The sequence below is a fragment of the Pristiophorus japonicus genome, chromosome 11 (genome assembly GCF_044704955.1).
Source record: "Pristiophorus japonicus isolate sPriJap1 chromosome 11, sPriJap1.hap1, whole genome shotgun sequence".
Lineage (NCBI taxonomy): Eukaryota > Metazoa > Chordata > Chondrichthyes > Pristiophoridae > Pristiophorus > Pristiophorus japonicus.
The window spans coordinates 177,018,060-177,041,477 of NC_091987.1; the positions used below are offsets into that span (position 1 = coordinate 177,018,060).

The following is a 23,418-nucleotide window of genomic DNA, read 5'->3' on the forward strand; positions in this document are numbered from 1 at the left end:
TTTTGTTACACTACACTGTCCCCTCTTCCAGGTCATCTATGTATATTGTAAACAGTTGTGGTCCCAGCACCGATCCCTGTGGCACACCACTAACCACCGATTGCCAACCTGAAAAGGACCCATTTAATCCTGTTCTGTTAGTTAGCCAATTTTCTATCCATGCTAATAGATTTCCTCTGACTCCGCGTGCCTTTATCTTCTGCAGTAACCTTTTGTGTGGCACCTTATCGAATGCCTTTTGGAAATCCAAATACACATCCATCGGTACACCTCTATCCACCATGCTCGTTATATCCTCAAAGAATTCCAGTAAATTAGTTAAACATGATTTCCCCTTAATGAATCCATGTTGCGTCTGCTTGATTGCACTATTCCTATCTAGATGTCCTGCTATTTCTTCCTTAATGATAGCTTCAAGCATTTTCCCCACTACAGATGTTAAACTAACTGGCCTATAGTTACCTGCCTTTTGTCTGCCCCCTTTTTTAAACAGAGGCGTTACATTAGCTGCTTTCCAATCCGATGGTACCTCCCCCAGAGTCCAGAGAATATTGGTAGATTATAACGAATGCATCTGCTATAACTTCTGCCATCTCTTAATACCCTGGGATGCATTTCATCAGAACCAGGGGACTTGTCTATCTTGTCCAAGTGATGCCTGGGATGACAGGACTGACATAAGAAGAAAGACTGGATCGACTAGGCTTATATTCAATGGAATTTAGAAGAATGAGAGGGGATCTCATAGAAACATATAAAATTCTGACAGGATTGGACAGGTTAGATGCAGGAAGAATGTTCCTGATGTTGGGGAAGTCCAGAACCAGTGGTCACAGACTAAGGATAAGGGGTAAGCCATTTAGGACCGAGATGAGGAGAAACTTCTTCACTCAGAATTGTGAACCTGTGGAATTCTCTACCACAGAAAGTTGTTGAGGCCAGTTTGTTAGATACATTCAAAAGGGAGTTAGATGTGGCCCTTACGGCTAAAGGGATCAAGGGGTATGGAGAGAGAGCAGGAATGGAGTACTGAAGTTGCATGATCAGCCATGATCATATTGAATGGTGGTGCAGGCTCCAAGGGCCGAATGGCCTGCTCCTGCACCTATTTTTTTAATGTTTCTATGTTTCCTGCATCAGCCTCAACAGTTTGTGTCAGCAGGCTATTCAACTGTGGGTCGATCACAAGCGATCACAAATCCTGTCCTCATCCGATACCCACACACGTGCACTTTCCCGCAGGAATCGCTGGGTAGCGATCAGGATCACACGACTCTCTTCTCCTCCATAGTGCAGAGCACTCTGATCAACTGCAGCACCTAAACTGCTGCTACGGTTGAGATGAGCCAACTATAGCCTCAGCCCTGGTTTATCGGGCTTTGCACCACACTGGTACATTTACCCACTCAACCATTAGGGATGCTTGTTTTGGTCTTTCTAAATCCTTTGCTGATCTCTCGCTATCCTGACCCACTTGCGGATTTACAGAGTATATCAGGTGCAATTGTGAGAATCGGCTCTGCAGGACAATTAGCCATAATGCTTTTACTTTATTATGAGTTTTCAGATATCATTAGAGTTGTCCATCGACTATGTCAGATCATGTATTGGGGAGTGAGAATACATTGACCCTGAGTCAGAGACAAAAGTGCTCCCACAAAGCCAAGACTGACCCTTTATTTTGGTTAAAGTAGTTCAATCTCAATATATAAATGGGTTAATTTTGTAGCCCCCAAATGGAACAACAACAACACAGTTTCTTTAAAAAATATACAACTTATTCAGGTGATTTCCCTCTCTCTACTGTACAAGTCTTGTCTAGACTTCTGGTTTCACCAGAAGAAGCATTATCAAGGGCAAAAACATAACACAAGAATTAGGAGCAGGAGTAGGCCATTCGCCCCTCAAGCCTGCTCCGCTATTCAATGAGATCATGGCTGATCTTCTATCTCAACTCCACTTTCCAGCACTATCCCCAATATCCCTTGATTCCCTCAATATCCAAAAATCTATCGATCTCTGTTGAATATACTCAGCGACTGAGCCTCCACAGCCCTCTGGGGTAGAGAATTCCAAAGATTCATCACCCTCAGTGAAGAAATTTCTCATCTCAGTCCTAAATGGCTCACCCCTTATTCTGAGACTGTGACCCCTGGTTCTAGACTCCCCAGCCAGAGGAAACATCCTCCCTGCATCTACCCTGTCAAGCCCTGTAAGAATTTTGTATGTTTCAACGAGATCATCTCTCATTCTTCTAAACTTTAGAGAATATAGGCGTAGTCTGCTCAATCTCTCCTCATAGGACAATCTCCCCATCACAGTCTGGTCAACTTTCATGCACTCCTTCTATGCCAAGTATATCCATCCTCAGGTAAGGAGACCAAAACTGTGCACAATACTCCAGGTGCGGTCTTACCAGAGCCCTATATAATTGCAGGAAGACGTCTTTACGATTATACACAAATTCTCTTATAATAAAGGCCAGCTTATCATTTGCTTTCTTAATTGCTTGCTGAACCTGCATGTTAGCTTTCAGTGATTCGTGTACAAGGACATCCAGGTCCCTCTGAACACCAACATTTCCCAATCTCTCACTATTTAAAAATATACTCTGCTTTTCTATTTTTCGTACCAAAGTGAATAACTTCACTTTTCCACATTATATTTTATTTGCCATGTTTTTACCCACTTAGCCTGTCTATCCCCTTGAAGCCTCTCTGCATCCTCCTCACAGCTTACATTCCCACATAGCTTTGTATCATCAGCAAACTTGGATATAATACATTTGGTCTCCTCATCCAAATCATTTTTGGTTCCTCAACATACTGTATACATTCCATGAATTCATTCTCTACACGATTACTGCAAATTTGGTTTGCCTAGTCTATATGTAGATTAAAGTTCCCCATGATTACCGTATTACCTGTGTTACATGCACCTCTAATTTCCTGATTTATAATCCTCCCAACATTGCAACTGTTTGGGAGCCGATAAACAACTCCCACAATGTTTTCTGCCCCTTTCTGTTTCTTAGCTCCACCCAAACTGATTCTACTTTTTCATTTTTTGAGCCAAGATCCTTTCTCTCTCTCCTTTATCCAGGCCAACGATTCATCGTATATTAACTTCCCGTATCCTAAGTGGTGACAATAATTTAATCTCCACAGGAGAGGATGGGTGGGGAGGTAAAATCATCCATTGGGATAATTAGTCAAGCAACACCTTCTGGGAAAGCGCCAATGCATTTCACAGGTTCACCACTCTCTGGGTGAAGACGTTTCTCCTCATCTCAGTCCTAAATGGCTTACCTCTTATCCTTAGACTGTGACCCCTGGTTCTGGACTTCCCCAACATTGGGAACATTCTTCCTGCATCTAACCTGTCTAAACCCGTCAGAATTTTAAACATTTCTATGAGATCCCCTCTCATTCTTCTGAACTCCAGTGAATACAAGCCCAGTTGATCCAGTCTTTCTTAATATGTCAGTCCCGCCATCCCGGGAATCAGTCTGGTGAACCTTCGCTGCACTCCCTCAATAGCAAGAATGTCCTTCCTCAAGTTAGGAGACCAAAACTGTACACAATACTCCAGGTGTGGCCTCACCAAGGCCCTGTACAACTGTAGCAATACCTCCCTGCCCTTGTACTCAAATCCCCTCGCTATGAAGGCCAACATGCCATTTGCTTTCTTAACTCCCAGAAGCCGAGGAGCAGACTACCAGTGCAATCGCTCAGCTGCACCCTTTTAAATCACGTGTCTAATGGCATTTCAATATCTGCACTAGGAACTCACCATTACTTCTGTATTACGCAACACATTCTGGTAGCCCAAAGGATGTAGAACGATCCCGTTGGGGTTCGTGTAAACGCCGTGGATGTGTAACACACTCATCTTTCGTTTCTCCTGTGCCCATTCCAGTACCTACCACAGACAGAAACAGAACAGAATAGAATAGAGAGACTGGAGTTCTAGCCTGTGAAAATACATGCAGCAAAACTAACTGCAATTGTTATACGCATCATCTGTTTATCAAGGCAAGTGTAGTTTTCTGCCCTGTTCATATCGATAATGAATCACTGTAGTAAACCAGTAAAGATGGAATTACTGCTGTTTCAGCAAAGCTGCGAATTGCAAAGCTAATTTTCACAACCCCCTGTTGTCCATTATTTAACATTTTTAAGTTTATACTGTAACTTTGACAGCACCCAGCTGAATCTACATACCTCCTTTGCACCTCTCATGCTAAATGACTGCTTAAACTTAACAGCTTTAAAAAACACTCGTGCATTGGTCCACTGAATACAGTAAACAGCAAGTTAGGCTGCTGGGGACTTTACGTTAGGTGTTTAGAGGCCATTCATTCCTCTGCCTTTCCAGCTTCTCTAGATGTGGGAAAGAAGTATAGAAATAGTGACACACTGCAAGGAAATGGCATTGTATAATTATGGAGTAATCCTTCAAAGGAAAGAATTCACAGTAATGAACAGATTTGCAAAGATTATTTCCATAAAATAATTCTCTTTGAAACAGCAAATGTTTTTGACAGGTTGTTGCGAGAACTTCTTACATTACTAAATTTCAGACCCACAAGTACACTGCACGGGCATCACTCTTGCTCCTGAACTCAGCTCCTGCTGTTTAAATACAAACACAAATTACTGGAACTACACAGCAGGTCTGCCAGCATCCCAAAAGAAAATAATTAACATTTTGGTGAACACCCTTCATCAGAACTAAAAACAGGAAGGCAAGAGACACCCAGACTAAAGCAGAAAATGGTGGTGGTCAAGGTGGATCAGCTATTACAGTAAGTTTTAATGATCTGTAAACAGAAAGAGCTGAAGGTGTCAAAAGACATACATAGCCCATCTCAGTTAGACTGTAAAAAAATGTTTTTAAAGCTCCGGATTTCCTATTGTTGGCTCCAGGCAAACCGTTAACTGCTTTTCAAATGCCCAGAGACCTGCTGGGTGCTGCAGCCATGCCTATTTTATTATGACAGATTTTCAAATTTCTTTTTGTTCCTTTGTATCCCATCATATTTCCCTGCAGCAGTGCTGATGTTGGCAACTTCCTAACTCCCTCCAAGCAACAACAACTTGTATTTATATAGCGCCTTTAACGAAGTAAATCGCCCCAAGGTGCTTCACAGGGATGTTATAGGACAAAAATTTGACACCGAGTCCCACAAGAAGAAACTACGGCAGATGACCAAAAGCTTGGTCAAAGAGGTAGGTTTTAAAGGAACGTCTTAAGGGAGGAAAGAGAGGTAGAGAGGCGGAGAAGTTCAGGGAGGGAATTCCAGAGCTTGGGGCCAAGTCAGCTGAAGGCACGGCCACCGATGGTTGAGCGATTATAAATCAGGGATGCTCAAGAGAGCAGAATTTGAAGAGCGCAGGTATCTCGGGGGGTTGTTAGGCTGAAGAGATAGGGAGGCGTGAGGCCATGGAGGGATATGTCAACAAGGATGAGAATTTTGAAATCGAGGCGTTGCTTAACAGGGAGCACAGGGGGTGATGGGTGAACGGGACTTGGTGAGAGTTAGGACACGGGCTGCCGAGTTTTGGATGATCTTAAGTTTACGTAGGGTGGAATGTGTGAGGCCAGCCAAGAGTGCATTGGAGTAGTTAAGTCTAGAGGTAACAAACCTGGTTACAGCTGCCTGACTTCTAGATTTATGGTACAGCTCTGACATGGACATCACTGGCAGATTTCAAGAGAAACAAAGCCGCCCATGGTCCTTTCACAAATGGGGCTGGAGCCCGGTGCTGGAGCGAGGGAGGGATTGGGGCCTTTGCTTTCTTGTGTATGTAGATCTTGCTTACTGACATACAGACCTCACTTTTTTTTTTTAAGTATGGGAAGGTGTCTCAGTTTTATTGCAGTTGTAGGGTGGAATCGCACATGATCACATGCAGCCCAATCACTGGCCACAGCTTCAAAAGGTTGAACATCCCTAACCCAGGCAATCATGAGCTGATCCAAATGGTTGCCAGTTTGTAGGCGAGATCGCATTCTATCCTCTTTACCTTTTTCTCATCCGTGAGGTCCAAGGACTCTAATTCTATTCCTTGGTGAGCGCCATAGATTTCCACGAGATTGTCGAAGTTGGTGGTTAAAACCAGGGTTCCATTCTCCATCAGCTTCAGGACCGACTGCAACAGGTGTTTTCCAATGTCATCCATCTTGGATTCCAGGTCATCGAAAACCTCATACAAACAGTCCTTGAAGAAGGTGGAGCGAACACTGCTTGTACGCTGTGGGGATTGAACAAGGGTCAATGGAAGCAGTCATACACCAGAACACAAAGCAAGCACACGGGCTACAACAAAGCCTCAAAATATATCACAGGACTCTCATAACATTGTCTCAAAGAATATCCCATTAAAAGGAAAGTATTATTGTTTGGGGTAGGGGGAAGAGAAGAAACGGGGAATGTGCATGCGAGCGAGCATGATCATGCTTTAAAACTAAAAATCAAAATAGAAAATGCTGGAAATCTCAGCGGGTCAGGCAGCATCTGTGGAGAGTAACAGAGTTAACGTTTCAGGTCGACCCTTCATCAGAACTGGAAAAGTTCAAGATCAAACTGTTGGTTAAAGGCAAACTTAGCAATCTTGCAGCAACGCTCGTTATTTCTGTTTTATGAATATTTTTAAATCTCTGCTAACAAGATCGATCTCGCTCCTCTAATGAACTCAAATCTATGCATTTTTTGCAACTCCTGTTTGTGATAAAGAAAACTTTTTGTTTGAAATCCAGTAACTTTCTCCCAAGAGATGTTGATATTTTGCACTGGGTGGAAGATCCAAGACCTGCTCAGCTGGCTGAGTGAGCAGTGACTGTGTAAATACAGAGATGGACACCATTCTCATTCTAATCCCACTCAGAGGTCCAGAGTTAGGGACTCATCGCAGCTCTGAGTCTGCAGTCAGGAGTGGGAAAGAAATGGCAGCTTTCTTATATTCACCGACTCAGCTCATCGCTGCCTCCACCAAATGCAAAATATCAATCTCCACCATTTCTTTTCATAAGAGCTATCTTTTCCAAGCTTCTCTCCACGAGTCTTACTGGGCCATGCAGGCCATCTCTTGCTGCGGAAAGCAGAAAAGGCTTGGAAACTGATAGTTGAAGAAATGTACCACTGATATTCTTCCACCAGCCTCTTCCATATTTAGTGATTGTGAAATGGAGAATGGTCCCACTCCTCCAGCTCAGTCATCCTTCTCAAAGGCACAGGAGCCAGCGGAGAATCCATTCTTCAATGGAATGTGTTTGGAAGATGCACAAAAACATTACAACAGGAATGGGGTGGGGGGGGGGGGGGGGGAAAGTGAGTGAGAGAGTGAGAGAGAGAGCGAGGATTTAATCCCCTCCATTGGGCACTTGTGTGAAAACTGGTCTCAAGTGATCCCAGTTCAGGCCAAATTGATTTGGAGGGGAAAAAATCCATCAATCCAAGATAAGCGACATCTTAGTCATGCAAGATTTGGTAATCTGTCCCTATACAGCAGTACTGCTCACTAGCTGCCCATGGCCACAATCTCAAGAAGTATCTTACTTGAGGGCCACTCCCAGCGATGCTCCAACACATTAAACCACAGGACAATGAGATAGGGGTCTGAATCACCACATGGGCAGCTCCTGATTCCATGCGTCACCCTGGCTGGTTGTTAAGTGTAGAGCAGGCCCTTCCCTACAGGATGGTCCAGAGTGGTCTAAAGTTTGCATACAGCCCTTTAAGATACTGTATGTTGTTGGGGAGGTCCAGCTCAATAGCATTAGTTTGCTTCCCAACACTGAAGAGCAAGAAAAGGGCAAGGTCAGTGCTGAATCGTAGCTCTGTCAATCTCACACTTGATCAGTCTTTGAATGAGTGATACATGGTGGACCAAAGGTCATGGGGAAATGGGCCACAAATGAGATCAGCAGCACTGCTGAACAGTATTAAGGAACTTCACAGAGCTGTCAATCATCATGCAGAGTAAGTCATAAATGAAATTCAAAAATAACAGTGTTGTTCATCCGATAACAGTAAAGTTGAGGACCGGAACCTGAAACAGATCCATACCAGTGATGGTACTGAGACAAAGAGATTGGTGCCGTTGCTAATTATGGTTACTGCATCAATACCACCACTAATACTGGGACAATGCAATGCATTGGAGGTGGGCCTGTACTAGAAGCTGATCTCATGAATGCTGGACCTACACTAGCACCGATTCTAGGTGTACCAGCACTTAATGACATTGGTTCCAAACTGCTGCTTTTATTAGGGGAACTGGTGCACAAATGTTTAAAGTCATAGAACCCAAATATATAGGGTGCTTCATTACTTTGTTTCTACAACTATAAAAACATATTGCAATACACTCTTTCCACTGGTATCAGCTGCATAGAACTATTGATGCAATTGGTCTATAGCCAGAAACAGTAAAAATTAGACCTCAGGTCATTTTTAAATTGCCGGTCTATAGTCTGTGACAGTTGTTACAATCACTGAGCGGCCTCTTTCTTTACCAAATTTTCTAATTACAGGCTATTAAAATTTCACTTACTGGTGAAAGCTTCTGTATCAAGTCATGTGCAACGTGCACAAGATTCTTATCTTCACCAAGGGATTTTTGGAATCTTTTGTTCTCCTCCTCCTCTAGGAGGTCGAAGTCATTAGCAGCATCCAGCAATGCCTGGATCAGTCCTGTCCAGGATTTGAGAGCGGGGACCTGGGGCGCTACAGCAGCACTCACTCCTGTTCCAATCACCAACACCAAGTCCTGAGGTCTCTTTGTCTTCAGACTGGGCAAAAGCTTCCTGTTGGACAGATTTCATTTTTTACAGTTCTTTAATGATTGGAAACATTTCAATTTTTATTGATAACACTTAAATGAGTTCAGATATACAGTTACAGTCAACAAAACAACTAAATGGAATAACAAAGGAAAAATACTGCAGATGCTGGAAATCTGAAATAAACACAGAAAATGTTGGAAACGTTCAGCAGGTCAAGCAGCGTCTGTGGTGAGAGAAACAATTAATACTTCAGGTCGATGACCTTTCATCAGATTAAATAAATCTGGAATTAAAAAATACCATCAGTAATGGTGACCTTGAAACTACCGGATTGCCGTAAAAATCCAGCTGGTTCACAAATGTTCTTTAGGGAAGGAAATTTGCCATCCTTACCCAGTCTGGCCTATATGTTACTCCAGACCCACAGCGATGTGGTCGACTCTTAACTGCCCTCTGTGGTTTGAGAAGGCACCTCACCACCACCTTCTCAAAGCCAATTAGGGATGAGCAATAAATGCCAGCCTTGCCAGCGATACCCACATCCCATGAACTAATAAAAAATTGGAATAAATGAGGAATTTAAAAGTTTTTAAGCAAGTGTAGAGCCAGGGAAAAGGAGAATGGCAGAGGAAAGAACAAAAAGGAAGGTCTGGGATAGGGTGGAGGGCAGGGGGGATTAAATGACAAAAGAGATGATGGTACGACATAAAAGGGGACAAGAAACAAAAATACAGCAGACCCATTACCAGCATCGCCTGTCTGAGAAAATGGGAGCATGGTTATGATCGGAAGGCTGTAAAGTGCCTAATTGAGAAATGGAACATGATCTTTAAAGAATTCCCACATGGTCGCTCCTTACTTACACAATTTTGGCTAAAAAATATATCTTTCCTGCTGCCAATTTATTTTTAAAAGTCCAAGGAGAATTCAATTCCAATATCTAAGCCCTCAAAGCAGAGTCATTCTTGCTCTTCACTGCAATGTGATTATGTTATACGGTCTACAAGAACATGAATGAATCACAATTACAGGAGATTCAGTAACACTAAATATTGCAATGAGTTGGCAGTTAGCTCACAAACCTGAAGCCTGCTAGGCCTGTTTTGTGTTCCAATGACTGAATTGTTCTCCTTACAAATCTGAGCCTTTAGGCCCAGCTTTGTGTTCAGTGCTAAGTTGATATTTTTATCATGTTGCATGTTCAGGAAATAAACACCGCCAGTATCTATATATACCCAAGGAAATTAGAAACAAGAATTGGTTATCAGGAACCCTTTGGGAAACTTCAATATTGAGCGGTTGGCTGGTTCGCTACAATCATTTACTTATCCTATTATTCAAATACAGATTGAGCCTCCCTTATCCGGAACCCTCGGGACCTGGCCTGTTCTGGATAAGGGATAACAGATAACAGGAACATGCTGCAAAACAGTGAGCAGCAGGAGGAAAGGGCATGATGTGGTAATCACATCATGACCAAGGCGATTGCTATCTGCAATGGACAAACTGACCTCAGTAACAGCAGGGGGGCCAATCAGGGAATGGGAAAACCCAAGTTCACGACTATAACTGAAGCTGTAACACGCGGTAGAGTGCGCTTTATTCTTCGTAACTGCAAGATGTAACTGAATGTAACTGAGCCAATAAAGTTGCCTGGATACTACCACTGGACTTGAGTCTCGTCAACTGCTAAGAATATAAGAGATCCAACAGCAGGACTTAAATTTGTTCATGTCGGAGTTCTGCGCATACGCCACCCGGTGGCCGGGAATGGTTCTGGATAAGGGGTGGTTCCGGATAAGGGAGTTCTGGATAAGGGAGGTTCAACCTGTATCTCCATTTTAGACTCCAGTGCAAGCCAATTTCACTTGCCAACTTGCCTAGAATTGCTTTTTCGCCCTCTTCTGCTCAGAGACTCTGGCCCGTAATTTGCGGCCAGCAGCAAAGCAAAAGCAGTTGGCGCTGGCTCCAAAGCTTCCCACAAAGATCTTGCGACCTCTGTGGTGAGCAGTTAGGCTTTTCCGACATTCAATTGAGATCAGAGCAGGCGAGTGGGAATTCCATAGCGCAAGCTGCTGTGACGTCAACAAGCTGCTTAAGCAGCCAATCACAATGCAGAATTTGCACAGCCAGGAAACCAGGAAGTGAAGTGCTTTGATTCTGAATTTTTAAAAATATTAGAGAGCAAAACAAAGATTGGGGCTCTTGCATTGGGAAAAGGTAAAGCTGAAATAAAGATGAACAAACTTAAAAAAAAAAATTAAACTTTGTTTTAAAGTTTCTTATAAAAATTACAACTTTTTCAGAACAAAAATTCAGCACTCCACAAAATTAATATTCTTTTTTCAGGGCTATAATGTTTGTTTAGCTGTCAATATGCTGTTAAAACCCTAGTTAGTTACACCTAATCCAACAAGGTCTAATATTTAATGGAGTATTCAGAAAAGCCGAAGTTTATGTCAGTTCCCTGATTTCACAGATTACACTGTGGGTGGCCAAGAGGGCAGATAATCAGTCTGCAGGCCACCATTAATTCTGCTGTGAAGCAGAGTGTTGGAGATTCACCAAGAGCAGCTATATACAGAAGTCGCAACACAGAAACACGTCATTTGCTAATTCACCCTCCACGAACAAATAGTTCAAATCACATTTACCCACCCCATTCCCAGATCACTTCGACCGCCTAACTATTCTAATTTGAATGCTGCAATAAGTTTCTGCCTCAACCGCTAATCCTGGAAGTCAATTCTGCAGCCTCACAACTCTGAAGAGGTTTCTCCTGCCCCCTGTTCTAAGCCCCTTGCATCTTGTATCTATGGCCCTTTGTTATTGATGCCTCAACTACTGGAAACAGTCTGCTTCTACCTAGCCTTTCCCATCCTTTCATAATGTTAACCACTTCTATTGCATCATCCTGTAACCTGCATTGTTCGAACAAAAAAAAAATCAATTTTCTTCATATTTATATTTCCTCATACCAGGCACTAACCTCATGGAAAACTTTCAATACTATTCCTATAGTGTGGAGCCCAAAACGGCACACCGCATTCTAACAGATTTTATCACGGTTTTAAAAAGGCTCATCATTACCTCTTGGCCTTTATATTCTATATACATTTTACGACAAACCCTAGATTTTCATTTGCTCTTTTACAGCCTTGTCAACCGAAGCACTGCCTTTAATGCCGTGAATCTGTACTCCATCTTCCACAGCATCGAGCCTACTGCCATTCCGAATCGAATGACTGATTTTTTGAAACAGTTCCTATTTATCCTTTGTGCCTATACACATTCGCACCCTGCTTGTTCAGATGCAGCACAGCCTATCCTTGCACATTGGCCATTGGTACAGATTGGAACCAAAGTGGAGTACCTCTTCCTGACAACACCGATTGTTTTGCAAATATTTCCCTAATCTTCCTTCCCTTCCCTATTCTAGCACACGATTGGGCAAGTAATCCTGAGATTACCTTCAAGTCAGTTGTGGCTCAGCCTCAAGCCCCACTCCAGAGATTTGAGTGAGTGCTGCATTTCGGATGAAATGATAAACTGAGGCCCCGTCTGCACTCTCAGGTGGTCGTAAAAGATCCTACAGCACTATTTTGAAGAGGAGAAGTGGAGTTATCTAGTTTCCTGGCCACTATTTATCCCTCAGTCAACATCACTAAAACAGATTATCTGGTCATTATCACATTGCTGTTTCTGGGGGCTGGCTGACTGCCATGTTTCCTAAATTACAACAGAGATTCAAAGCACTCAATTAGCTGTAAAGCATTTTGAGGCATCCAGGTCATGAAAGGTGTTGTATAAACACTAGTTTATTTTTTTTAGCTTTCCTCCTCCACCAACTGCTCCCCATCTCTACCAGTGTGACTATCCCTTCACTCATAAAACTGTCCTCCCTCCCTGATATGTCGGATTGTCTCCATCTTCTTCTCAACTCGGAGATTTGAAGTTCGAGCACGGTGAGTTGGCGTCACTTCCTACAGATATGTGTGCTTGAGTCAACTCAACCTGTAGCTCGAAAATCCCACATCTTGCAGGAATGGCACCCCTTGCTGTGCTCATATTTTGTGGGTTAGTTTGTTAACATAGTGAAATGTCCCAAGGCGCTTCACAGGAGTATTATGAGATGACAAATTTGACACCAAGCCACTTGAGAAATTAGTGCAGGTGACCAAAGGCTTGGTCAAAAATGTATGTTTGAAGGAGAGTCTTGAAGGAGGAAAGAGAGGTAGAGAGGCTGAGAGGTTTAGGCAGGGAATTCCAGAGCTTAGGGCCCAGGCAACAAAAGGCACGGCCACCAATGGTTGAGTGATTATAATCAAGGATGATCAAGAGGGCAGAATTAGAGGAACGCAGACATCTCAGGTTGTGGCGCTGAAGGAGATTAGAGAGATAGGGAGGGGCGAGACCATGGAGGGACTGGAAAATAAGGATGAGAATTTTGAAATCGAGTTGTTGCTTAACTGGGAGCCAATGTAGGCTAGCGAGCACAGAGGTGATGGGTGAACGGGACTTGGTGAAAGTTAGGACACGGGCAGCCGAGTTTTATATCACCTCTAGTTTACATAGGGTAGAATGTGGGAGGCCAGCCAAGAGTGGGTTGGAATAGTCAAGTCTACAGGTATCAAAGGCATGGATGAGGGCTTCAGCAGTGGATGAGCTGAGGCAAGGGCGGAGACAGGCGCTGTTAGAGATGGAAATAGACGGTCTTAGTTATGCTGCGGATATATGGTCAATAGCTCATTGCAGGATCAAATATGACACCAAGATTGCGAATACTGTGGTTCAGCCTCAAACAGATGTTAGGGAAAGGGATGGAATCAGTGGCTAAGGAACAGAGTTTGTGGCAGAGACCGAAAACAATAGCTTTGGTCTTCACAATATTCAATTAGAGAAAATTTCTGTTCATCCAGAACAGGATGTCAGACAAGCAGTCTGACAATTTAGAGACCGAGTAAGGGTCGTGAAAAGTGGTAGAGGCGAGTGCCATCAGCGTACATGTGGAAACGTACGCTGTGTTTTCGGATGATGTCGCCAAGGGGTAACATGTAGATGAGAAATAGGAGGGTGCCAAGGATAGATCCTTGGGGAACACCAGAGGTAACGATGCGGGGGCGGGAAGAGAAGCTGTTGCAGGTGATTCACTGGCTACGATTAGATAGATAAGAATGGAACCAGGTGAGTGCAGTCCCACATAGCTGGACGACAGTGGAGAGGTGCAGGAGAAGAATAGAGTGGTGAACTGTATCAAAGGCTGCAGACAAGTCAAGAAGGATGAGGAGGTTTAGTTTTCCTTTGTCACAGCCACAAAGGATGTCATTTGTGACTTTGGTGAGCCGTTTCGGTACTGTGGCAGACGCAGAAACCGGATTCAAAAATGGAATTGCGGGAAAGATGGGCACGGATTTGGGAGGCGATAACACGTTCAACGACTTTGGAGAGAACCTATTCATTCTCCTGAGGGAGGCAACAAACCACAGGTAAAACCTCCAAAATGCTAAACGCACCATAAAATTAATCCTCGCCCGAAGATAACCATGCAAATTTCTAGAATACGAGTGTAACTTTACCAGCCAAGTTTGCTGACGATACAAAGATGGGAGGAAAAGCAATTTGTGAGGACACAAAAAAATCTGCAAAAGGACATAGACAGGCTGAGTGGGCAAAAATTTGGCAGATGGAGTATAATGTTGGAAAGTGTGAGGTCATGCACTTTGGCAGAAAAAAAATCAAAGAGCAATTATTATTTAAATAGAGAAAGATTGCAACGTGCTGCACTACTGCAGGATCTGGGGGTACTTGTGCATGAAACACAAAAGGTTAGTATGCAGGTACAGCAGGTGATCAGGAAGGCCAATGGTATCTTGGCCTTTATTGCAAAGGGGATGGAGTATAAAAGCAGGTGATAGAGAATTCAAGCTCTGCAGCCTGGCTGCAGTTTTTGAGAAAACACAGACCACATTGCATTAAGTCATCAATCAACTTGACATTTTAGGACCTTGGGTAGCGAGCCAATTAAAGGTTAACAGACTATCAAATGAGCCAATAAGGTCAAAGAAGACGAGTTCTTTTTTGTAAATTGAACCAGGTATAAGTACAGCCATTTTGGCCATGTGGTCTCAGAAGGACAAAGGCCTGGCTTAAAGCCAGAAGCTTGTTGCTGCTGCCAGAATAAAGTTACATTAAAACTACAATCGGAGTTCGTATTTCATTGGAAATTAAGAGATCTAACAATTTTGGCGTCACGAATGCGATCGCTGAGGAAAGAAACTGAATTTTGGACATCGGACCTACATACTGAGGTAAGGACTCCTCTTTATAAAAGTCCTCAGTCAAAAGTCTAAATTCGCCTCTCCTTCTACGCGATTCCGAAAGCCTCCGGTTTGCGAACTCTCCGGTTGGGAGTCAGCTCGAGGTCCCATAGACGTCCAACTTCGGCGGTGTGTTAGTTAATTAATCACCAACCCACTAATCGGCTGGAAAGCCTACAACTCGAGACCCAAGTAAAGAAATAAGTATTATGGCAGCAGGAGATAAGAGCAAAGAATTGCCTACAACTGTAAAAGGTGGGCAGGTACCACCTTAGGTTTCGATAGATGAAATCCTCGAACAGTTGAAAGAATACATAGAGCAACAATTCAACTTATCTAAAACCTGTATTAAGATCGAACAAAAGTACGGAACTTCCAAAGGACAATGGTCCTTGGACGAGATCAAAAGGGTCTGGGGAAAAACAACCCGTATGAAAAATAAAGAGCGAATCAGATGGTCCCTAGTCGTTATGAGACAGATCCGACAGCGGAATGAAATTATAACGCGTTCCCAACATAATAGGGACCTGACCAGTACAAAGGACCAATTGCAAGGTGTTTGTGCACAGCTGCGACAGAAAAGACTTGAACTTGAAAAGTCGGAAGCGGAAGTTAAAGATCTTAAAGGTGAAATTAAAGAATGGAAAAAATCATTAGGCCAAGAGACAGTAATAGGAAAAGGAAAATGTATCGGTCAATTCCCAGGGTACCCATGTTTGGATAAATTAAAAGCGCAAACCCAAGGACACGACCGAGGAATAGATACGATTCTGAATCCTCTGACGATACAGGGTCGGAGGATGAAGAATTAGGGGTGCGCTTTGCCCCGGTTGTAGTCAAATCAGAAGAGACTGCGGATGAGGGCGAAACCAAAAAAACGAGGAAAAGGGTGTATGCAGAATATTTAGTTCATGATCCGGCAGACTCAGAGAAAATTGATAAATGGTCCAAGGAATTGCCCAATCCAAAGAAAGGGGGAGTGAAAACGTGGGACCAATTGGACCGCTTAAGAAATATATATCAACTTCATCCCTGGGACAGAGTGCAAATTTTGACCATAATGGTGCCAAAAACACAAGGAAGAAAATTGCACGACAAGGTAGAAGAAGCTTTGGGGCAGGATGAGCAAGAATTAAACGCAGGGTGGGAGTCGATTAAACACTGGCTGCAAGCCTTCAGTCCAGCTAAGACAGACTGGGGAAAAATTGCAACCTGCCAACAGAAAGGAACAGAGGAGGTCCTGGAATATGACGAGCGGTTTAGATGCACGTGGCTAGAACATTCGGGTATGAATAATACGGATGAGGAAATGGATGAACAAGTGTTTGGACCCCTGAAAGCAGCTTTCGTGGCAGGTCTAAAGCCAGAACTGTCCAAAATGCTTAAGGTAGTGTTAGCGGACTGGGAACGTAGAGGAACTACCTTTGCAGCATTGGTGGATCGATGTAACCAATTAGATCGGGATATGGGAGCTAAAGTCCGAGCCCTGCAGGCTGTGGGATGGAAATCCCAGGATTCCGATAAACAGTTATTAGGAAAATTACCCGGAAAATGTCATTATTGTGGGCAAGAAGGTCACTGGGCCAAGACGTGCAGGGCAAAACAGCAAGTTCGTGGCCGGGGAAGAGGACGCAGCCAGGGATACAATTCAGCCAACAAACCAGGCTTGTCACAAAATACCGACCTCATAGAAGCATTTAAGCGACTGACAATACAACAACAGGAGGAGTTACTTGGGATAGCAAAAAATGATTCGAGCCCAGCCTGGTCCACCTCCTCGCACTAATACAACAAAGGGGAGATGGGCTATATATAACTGTGAGGGTGGGCGATAAGGATGTGGACTGTCTTTTAGACACAGGGACAGAATTAACATGCTTACCCCGACAATATGGGGACTTTTTGTCGTTGGATCATAGGGCACGTACAGCCTATGGAGTTGGGGGCCATAAAATGGAAATTAAAAGGACAACACCGGTACTTATAGGGCTGGGTCCACATGAACTAACCACGGCGGTCTGGATAGGCCCAGTAGATCAACCCCTTTTGGGAATGGACTTTCTAATCCAAATAGATTCATCATTGCATTTCGAGAATGGTCGGGTGACATGGTCAATTAGAACTTTGAAGAAAGAAGAATTGAAGGAACACCTGATATGGGCTAAAGATAAGAACGATTGTGGCCTACTCCAGATGGAGCCTGCGTCATTTACCGGGACCAAGCCTCCATGCACTAAACAGTATCCCATCAGTCCAACTGCCATCGCGGGAATCTTACCGGTTATTCAGCAATTGGAGAAACAAGGGGTGCTTATTAAAACGCATAGCTCCTCCAATAGCCCCATGTGGCCGGTACAGAAATCTAATGAGACTTGGCATTTGACTGTCGATTATAGGAAAGCTAACCAGTGTATTGATCAAAAAGCTCCTTTGGTCGCAGATTCCTCCACCATTTTTAATGCCTTCAAACCAGAACATAAATATTTCTCGGTTATAGATATGGCCAATGGATTTTGGTCGGTGCCTCTGGCACCGGAGGTTCGACAGTGGTTTGCTTTCACGGTCCAAGGACAACAGTATACTTGGACCTGGTTACCGCAGGGTTTCCACAACAAACCTACGGTATTCCACATGGCTTTACAAAGCCATTTGCAAGAATTACCTCCCCTGTCATCCACATTCATCCAATATGTAGACGATATCCTGCTAGCTTCAAACACGGAAGACCAGCATGAACAAGATTTACGAGCTTTGCTGGACCACCTTTGGCTGAAAGGACATAAAGCCAGCATCGACAAAGCACAAATATCCCAAGAAGAAGTTGTATACCTGGGACAAAAGATTTCACAAGGAAAGAGAGAACTTACCCAGGATAGAACAGCAGCCATTCGGGCTGCTAAAAAACCCACCACTGTTCAGGAACTAAGGTCTTTTTTGGGATTGTGTAACTTTAACAGAAATTGGATTGACTCCTTCACACAGCTTGCTCAGCCATTGAATGCTATCTTAAAGGGGAAACGTGCCTCTAAAGAAGCCATCACCCTCACTAAGGAACAGCAAGAGGCCTTCCTGAGTTTGAAAAAGGCTTCGAGTTCGGCACCGGCTCTGGGAATCCCTGACAGTGGTAAGCCAGTTACCCTGTTTGTCCATGAGAAAGAAGAATATATGACAGCTATACTGACACAAGAAAATGGGGATCGACAAAGACCTATTGGCTATTATTCGGCAAAACTGGATGCGGTAGCCCTCGGATGGGGAAGTTGCCTAAGGGGCCATGGAAGCTACATATCGAGCGGTAATGATCACTGCGGGTCTAGTCCTCGATCAAAAGCTGATTGTCAAGTGTCCCCACACCGTATATGCTTTGCTGTCTATGAATAGAATGTCTCAGGTGACGGCAGCTAGATGGACCCGCTGGACAGCAGTTTTGGAACCTCCTAATCTCCATATCGTCCGGGCCAGCCTGGTTAATCCCGCAACAATGCTCCCAATGTTAGAATCGAGGGAGCAAGAGGCGCGAGAATGTGAAGAGCATGACTGCGTGGAGATTTTAAAAGAAACAGAAGAAGCAGCCTTAGCAGCAGAAGAGCCTCTGCACAACCCAGACCTCATCCTGTTTACAGATGGTTCCTCCTTTGTTGACAATGGTACCAGAAAAGCAGGATGGGCAGTTACAACCTTATATGAGGTAATGGCAAAAGGATATTTACCCTCAGGAACGTCAGCATAACAGGCCGAGTTACGGGCCCTGTCAGAAGCATGTCGAATAGCAGAAGGACAGACAGTTATTGTCTACATAGATTCGCGTTATGCTTTTGGAATCGCTCACGACTTTGGTCTGTTATGGCGGAAAAGGGGATTCCTTACTGCTGCTGGTACACCTATCTGAAATGGAAAAGTCGTCCGAGACTTACTGGAGGCTATACAATTACCTCAGGAAGTGTCCATCCTGAAGTGTAAGGCCCATACCAAGGAAAATACCACAGAAGCACAGGGAAATGCCCGAGCTGACCAGGCAGCTAAAGATGCCACCTCACAGGGCATTCCCCCAGAAGAACCAACATAGATGTGCAGATTGAAAGCACTCAGGACTCTGACACGAGACCTTCAAACAATGCAAGGCGAGTGCTCCCGAGAGGAAAAATGGACATGGATTGAGGCAGGAATTAAGCTATGTGATGATGGTGTCTGGAGACAAAGAGTTACCGACAAGCCAGTTGCGCCACAAGCGCTTATGCTTTTTTTAGCCCAACAGATCCACTCGTGGGGACACTTGGCCTCACAACAGATGACGGCACGGTTCCAGAAAAGCTGGTGGGGTCGACGATTTAAAAAACATGCCCAGCTGGTAGCAGACCGCTGTGTGGTCTGCCAGAAAAATAATTCTGGACCCATCACGGTAATGCCCTAACTGAGGCCCCCTGCCCCTGTCGGACCATTCTAGCATCTGCAGGTTGATTATATATCTCTTCCTTTATGCCAAGGAAACACTAACATTCTTGCCATGGTCGACAGATTCTCTAGATGGGTAGAAGCTGTCCAACTAAAAGAGCCACAGCCAATCACACTACAAAGGTCTTGTGTAAGGATAAGGATTACATTCCCCAATGGGGAGCCCTGAGTAGCATTGACTCAGATCAGGGAACACACTTCACAGGTGCTGTCTGCCAAGAAGTCTGTAGGTTACTGAACATTACGTGAGATTTACACTGTCCTTATCATCCACAATCATCAGGACAAGTAGAACGAATGAATCGAACTCTGAAACAACAGCTTGCCAAATATCACCAAGAAGGAGCACCATGGCCCCAGGCACTACCAATAGTGCTATGTAGCATTAGGGCAACCCCAAACAGAACTACAGGTCTAAGCCCATTTGAAATTATAACAGGAAGACCCATGTCGCTGCCAGGAACTATTGATTTAAGGAAAGCTGATGTTCACTTAATGAGTGACACTTTGTTATCATACTGTCAGAACCTAACCAATGCTATTAGTTCTGTTTCCCGACATGTACCGGCAGCTTGGGGTAATCCACCCGAAGGAGGACACGACATCATCCCGGGAGTCTGGGTGTATGTGAAAAAGTTGCATAAAGAACCTTTGGGTGCCAAGTGGGAGGGACCTTATCAAGTTGACCACCCAGTCAGCTGGGAAAGTCCAAGGAAAGAAAGCCTGGATCCACGCTTCACACGTTAAACGAGCACCCGTAACTGAAGCCGAAATCTAATAAAGGACAATTACTTTTTGCCAAAATGTATAAATTTACTATATTACTGACTGTAGGTATTCTGGGCATTTGCCTATTTACTAGCCGACCCTCTGCACCAAAGGGAAATTGTAGGGTAGCAAGGGAATTACATGTAAATACCTTTTTAGAAACGTCATACATTTATGCCAAACAAGGTAACATTTCTAATTGTTGGGTGTGTGCGCATAGTCCTATTCACTCAAAGGGAGGGATTCCCTTGAGGCCAGTTCCCTTGAATATCTCGGAAATGGCTGCATGGATAATTAATCAAAACAAAACAGGCAAGGCGTTTCAGGATACGGAAAACTGGGCACATAAATGGAAGTCAGCAGGTTACAATCTGACTACCTTTGAAGGGGGATACCAACCATGCTACAATAATTCCAAACGGCCCCCATTTTTTGTTATCACTAATACAACGGGAATAGGAAGACCGGGGGAATCGGTCCGTCTGATTAGAAACATCAAAAGAGGCCAAAATATGGGGTAAAGTAACTGCTCCCGGAATTATAATATAATCAAGCCACGGAACCGTCCAAACTGGGCCGATGTGGGAATTTTTAACGCAACAGGGATTCTGAATAAAACAGATGGAAAAGCCTGGACAGGCCCCGGAGTGTTGCTGACAAAGAAACAGCTAACCTTCATTGCCTATAATGGCACCTATTGGGTGTGTGGCCACAAGGCCTACCCTTGGCTGCCCCAGAATTGGACGGGATCCTGCTATTTAGCCTACATTGTGCCATATATGTATCATATAGAGTCACTGTCGGAACATTTACACCGTCCTAAGAGAGCCATCACAGAAACGGAGAGGTTCTTTGCCATTCTGATCCCCAGGTATGGGACCGCCAGACTGGTAAGGGAATCCATTAACATGGCATCCGTTGTGGAACGAGTAGCCAATGATACCTCAGAGGCTCGAGTTAAAATCAATGCAGAAATGGTAGCAATCCACACAGTAGGCCTACAGAATAGACTGGCCCTTGACTACAATCTGGCTGAAAAGGGAGGTACTTGCTCCCTACTCGGAACTGAGTGTTGCACATATCTCCCAGATAGCTCCGAAGAAATTAGCCACTTAGCGGAGCATATCCAAAAGGAGGTGGAAAAACTTAAGCAACCCCCATCATTCACTTTGTGGAGCGGAGCCACTGAATGGTTAGGTTCAATAGGAACTTCATTGGTGGAAGGTTTAATTCTAGTCGTTGTAATTATTTTACTTTTATATTGTTTGTTTATGTTGATTAAAAGTTGTTACAATCAGGCGGCTGTAGCTGCTGTCCCGCATGTGAGACACCTTGCAGGTCCCAGCAGACCGTCTGTGCGTGGCACAGGGGTATGTTATGCTTAAGGGCAGGTTGTTTATTGGTTGAATTAAGATATTGATTTGGATTAAATTGGAATAAGGTTAATTAACCTACTAAAACCAGACTTCCATTGTGGCCATGATGGAACTCGGGTTGGTGTAAATTTGTGTGGAAGCTACTAGTCCGGACATGTGGCGAAACACCAACAAATTTTAGAAGGAAACTCTATTAACATGTATGAAATTATTTTGTGGAATGTTTAACCAGTGATACCTGATGTTTTATGATTCAGTTTGTGAAAGAATCAAAGAGGGGATTGATAGAGAATTCAAGCTCTGCAGACAGGCTGCAGTTTTTGAGAAAACACAGACCACATTGCATTAAGTCATCAATCAACTTGACATTTTAGGACCTTGGGTAGCGAGCCAATTAAAGGTTAACAGACTATCAAATGAGCCAATAAGGTCAAAGGCGGCGAGTTCTTTTCTGTAAATTGAACCAGGTCTAAGTACAGCCATTTTGGCCATGTGGTCTCAGAAGGACAAAGGCCTGGCTTAAAGCCAGAAGCTTGTTGCTGCTGCCAGAATAAAGTTACATTAAAACTACAACCGGAGTTCGTATTTCATGGAAATTAAGAGATCTAACAGCAGGGAAGTCTTGCTACAGCTATATGGGTATTGGTGAGGCCATACCTGGAATACTGCGTGCAGTTTTGGTTTCCATATTTACGAGAGGATATACTTGCTTTGGAGGCAGTTCGGAGAAGGTTCACTAGGTTGATTCCGGAGATGAGGGGGTTGACTTATGAGAAAAGGTTGAGGAGGTTGGGCCTCTACTCACTGGAATTCAGAAGAATGAGAGATGATCTTATCGAAACGTATAAGATTATGAGGGGGCTTGACAAGGTGGATACAGAGAGGATGTTTCCACTGATAAGGGAGACTAGAACTAGGGGGCATAATCTTATAATAAGGGGCCGCCCATTTAAAATGGAGATGAGAAAAAATTTCTTCTCTGAGGGTTGTAAATCTGTGGAATTCGCTACCTCAGAGAGCTGTGGAAGCTGGGACATTGAATAAATTTAAGACAGAGATAGACAGTTTCTTAGCCGATAAGGGATTAAGGGGTTATGGGGAGTGGGCAGGGAAGTGGACCTGAGTCCATGATCAGATCAACCATGATCGTATTAAATGGCGGAGCAGGGTCAAGGGGCCTGCTCCTATTTCTTATGTTCTTATCCATGTTATTTACTCTAACCACTTAGATTCCATTTCTTGGAATAAGCTGCAGCAGACTTGTGGGAAAAAAAATACTTAATAGCGCTCACGAAGATAAAATAAAGACAGGAATTATACTATCATGTGCCCTTTCCTGAAGATCCATTGGAGGAGGCCAATTTAGATCATTATTTTGTGCATGGCCTGCACGAAAGTGGAAGCACAGGTCGATAGCAATACAGGCGAGCAATGCACAGAAGTCAATTTGAAATTGTTTTCCAAAAACCCATGATTTAATGTAAGAAATGACTCCATCGATTTGTTACACCCAAAATGTTAACCTGCCAATCGGGATAAAAACACTCCGTTGGAGGCTTACCCCCAAATAACTCAACTTTCGCTTTAGACGGTGATCTACTCATCACAATTCTTGTTTATATTTTACATAACCAGGATTCAACTTCTAACATTACATTTTTTTTTAAACCTCGTGTTTGTAGAGGTCATCACTGTATTGTACAGAAAGACGCCAG

General features: G+C 43.8%; 1 protein-coding gene across 6 annotated transcripts in view; it reads right to left on the minus strand.

Moving 5' to 3' along the window:
- Positions 1–23,418, minus strand: part of fam118b (family with sequence similarity 118 member B) — a 59,865-nt gene that overhangs the window by 5,842 nt on the left and 30,605 nt on the right. For all 6 annotated transcript variants that reach the window (XM_070894306.1, XM_070894305.1, XM_070894309.1 and 3 more), the window contains 3 exons: positions 8,559–8,811; positions 6,030–6,257; positions 3,793–3,921 (listed from right to left, as the gene is read on the minus strand). In XM_070894306.1, the coding sequence (XP_070750407.1) occupies positions 3,793–3,921; positions 6,030–6,257; positions 8,559–8,811 (610 nt within the window). The remainder of the gene's footprint in view (positions 1–3,792; positions 3,922–6,029; positions 6,258–8,558; positions 8,812–23,418) is intronic.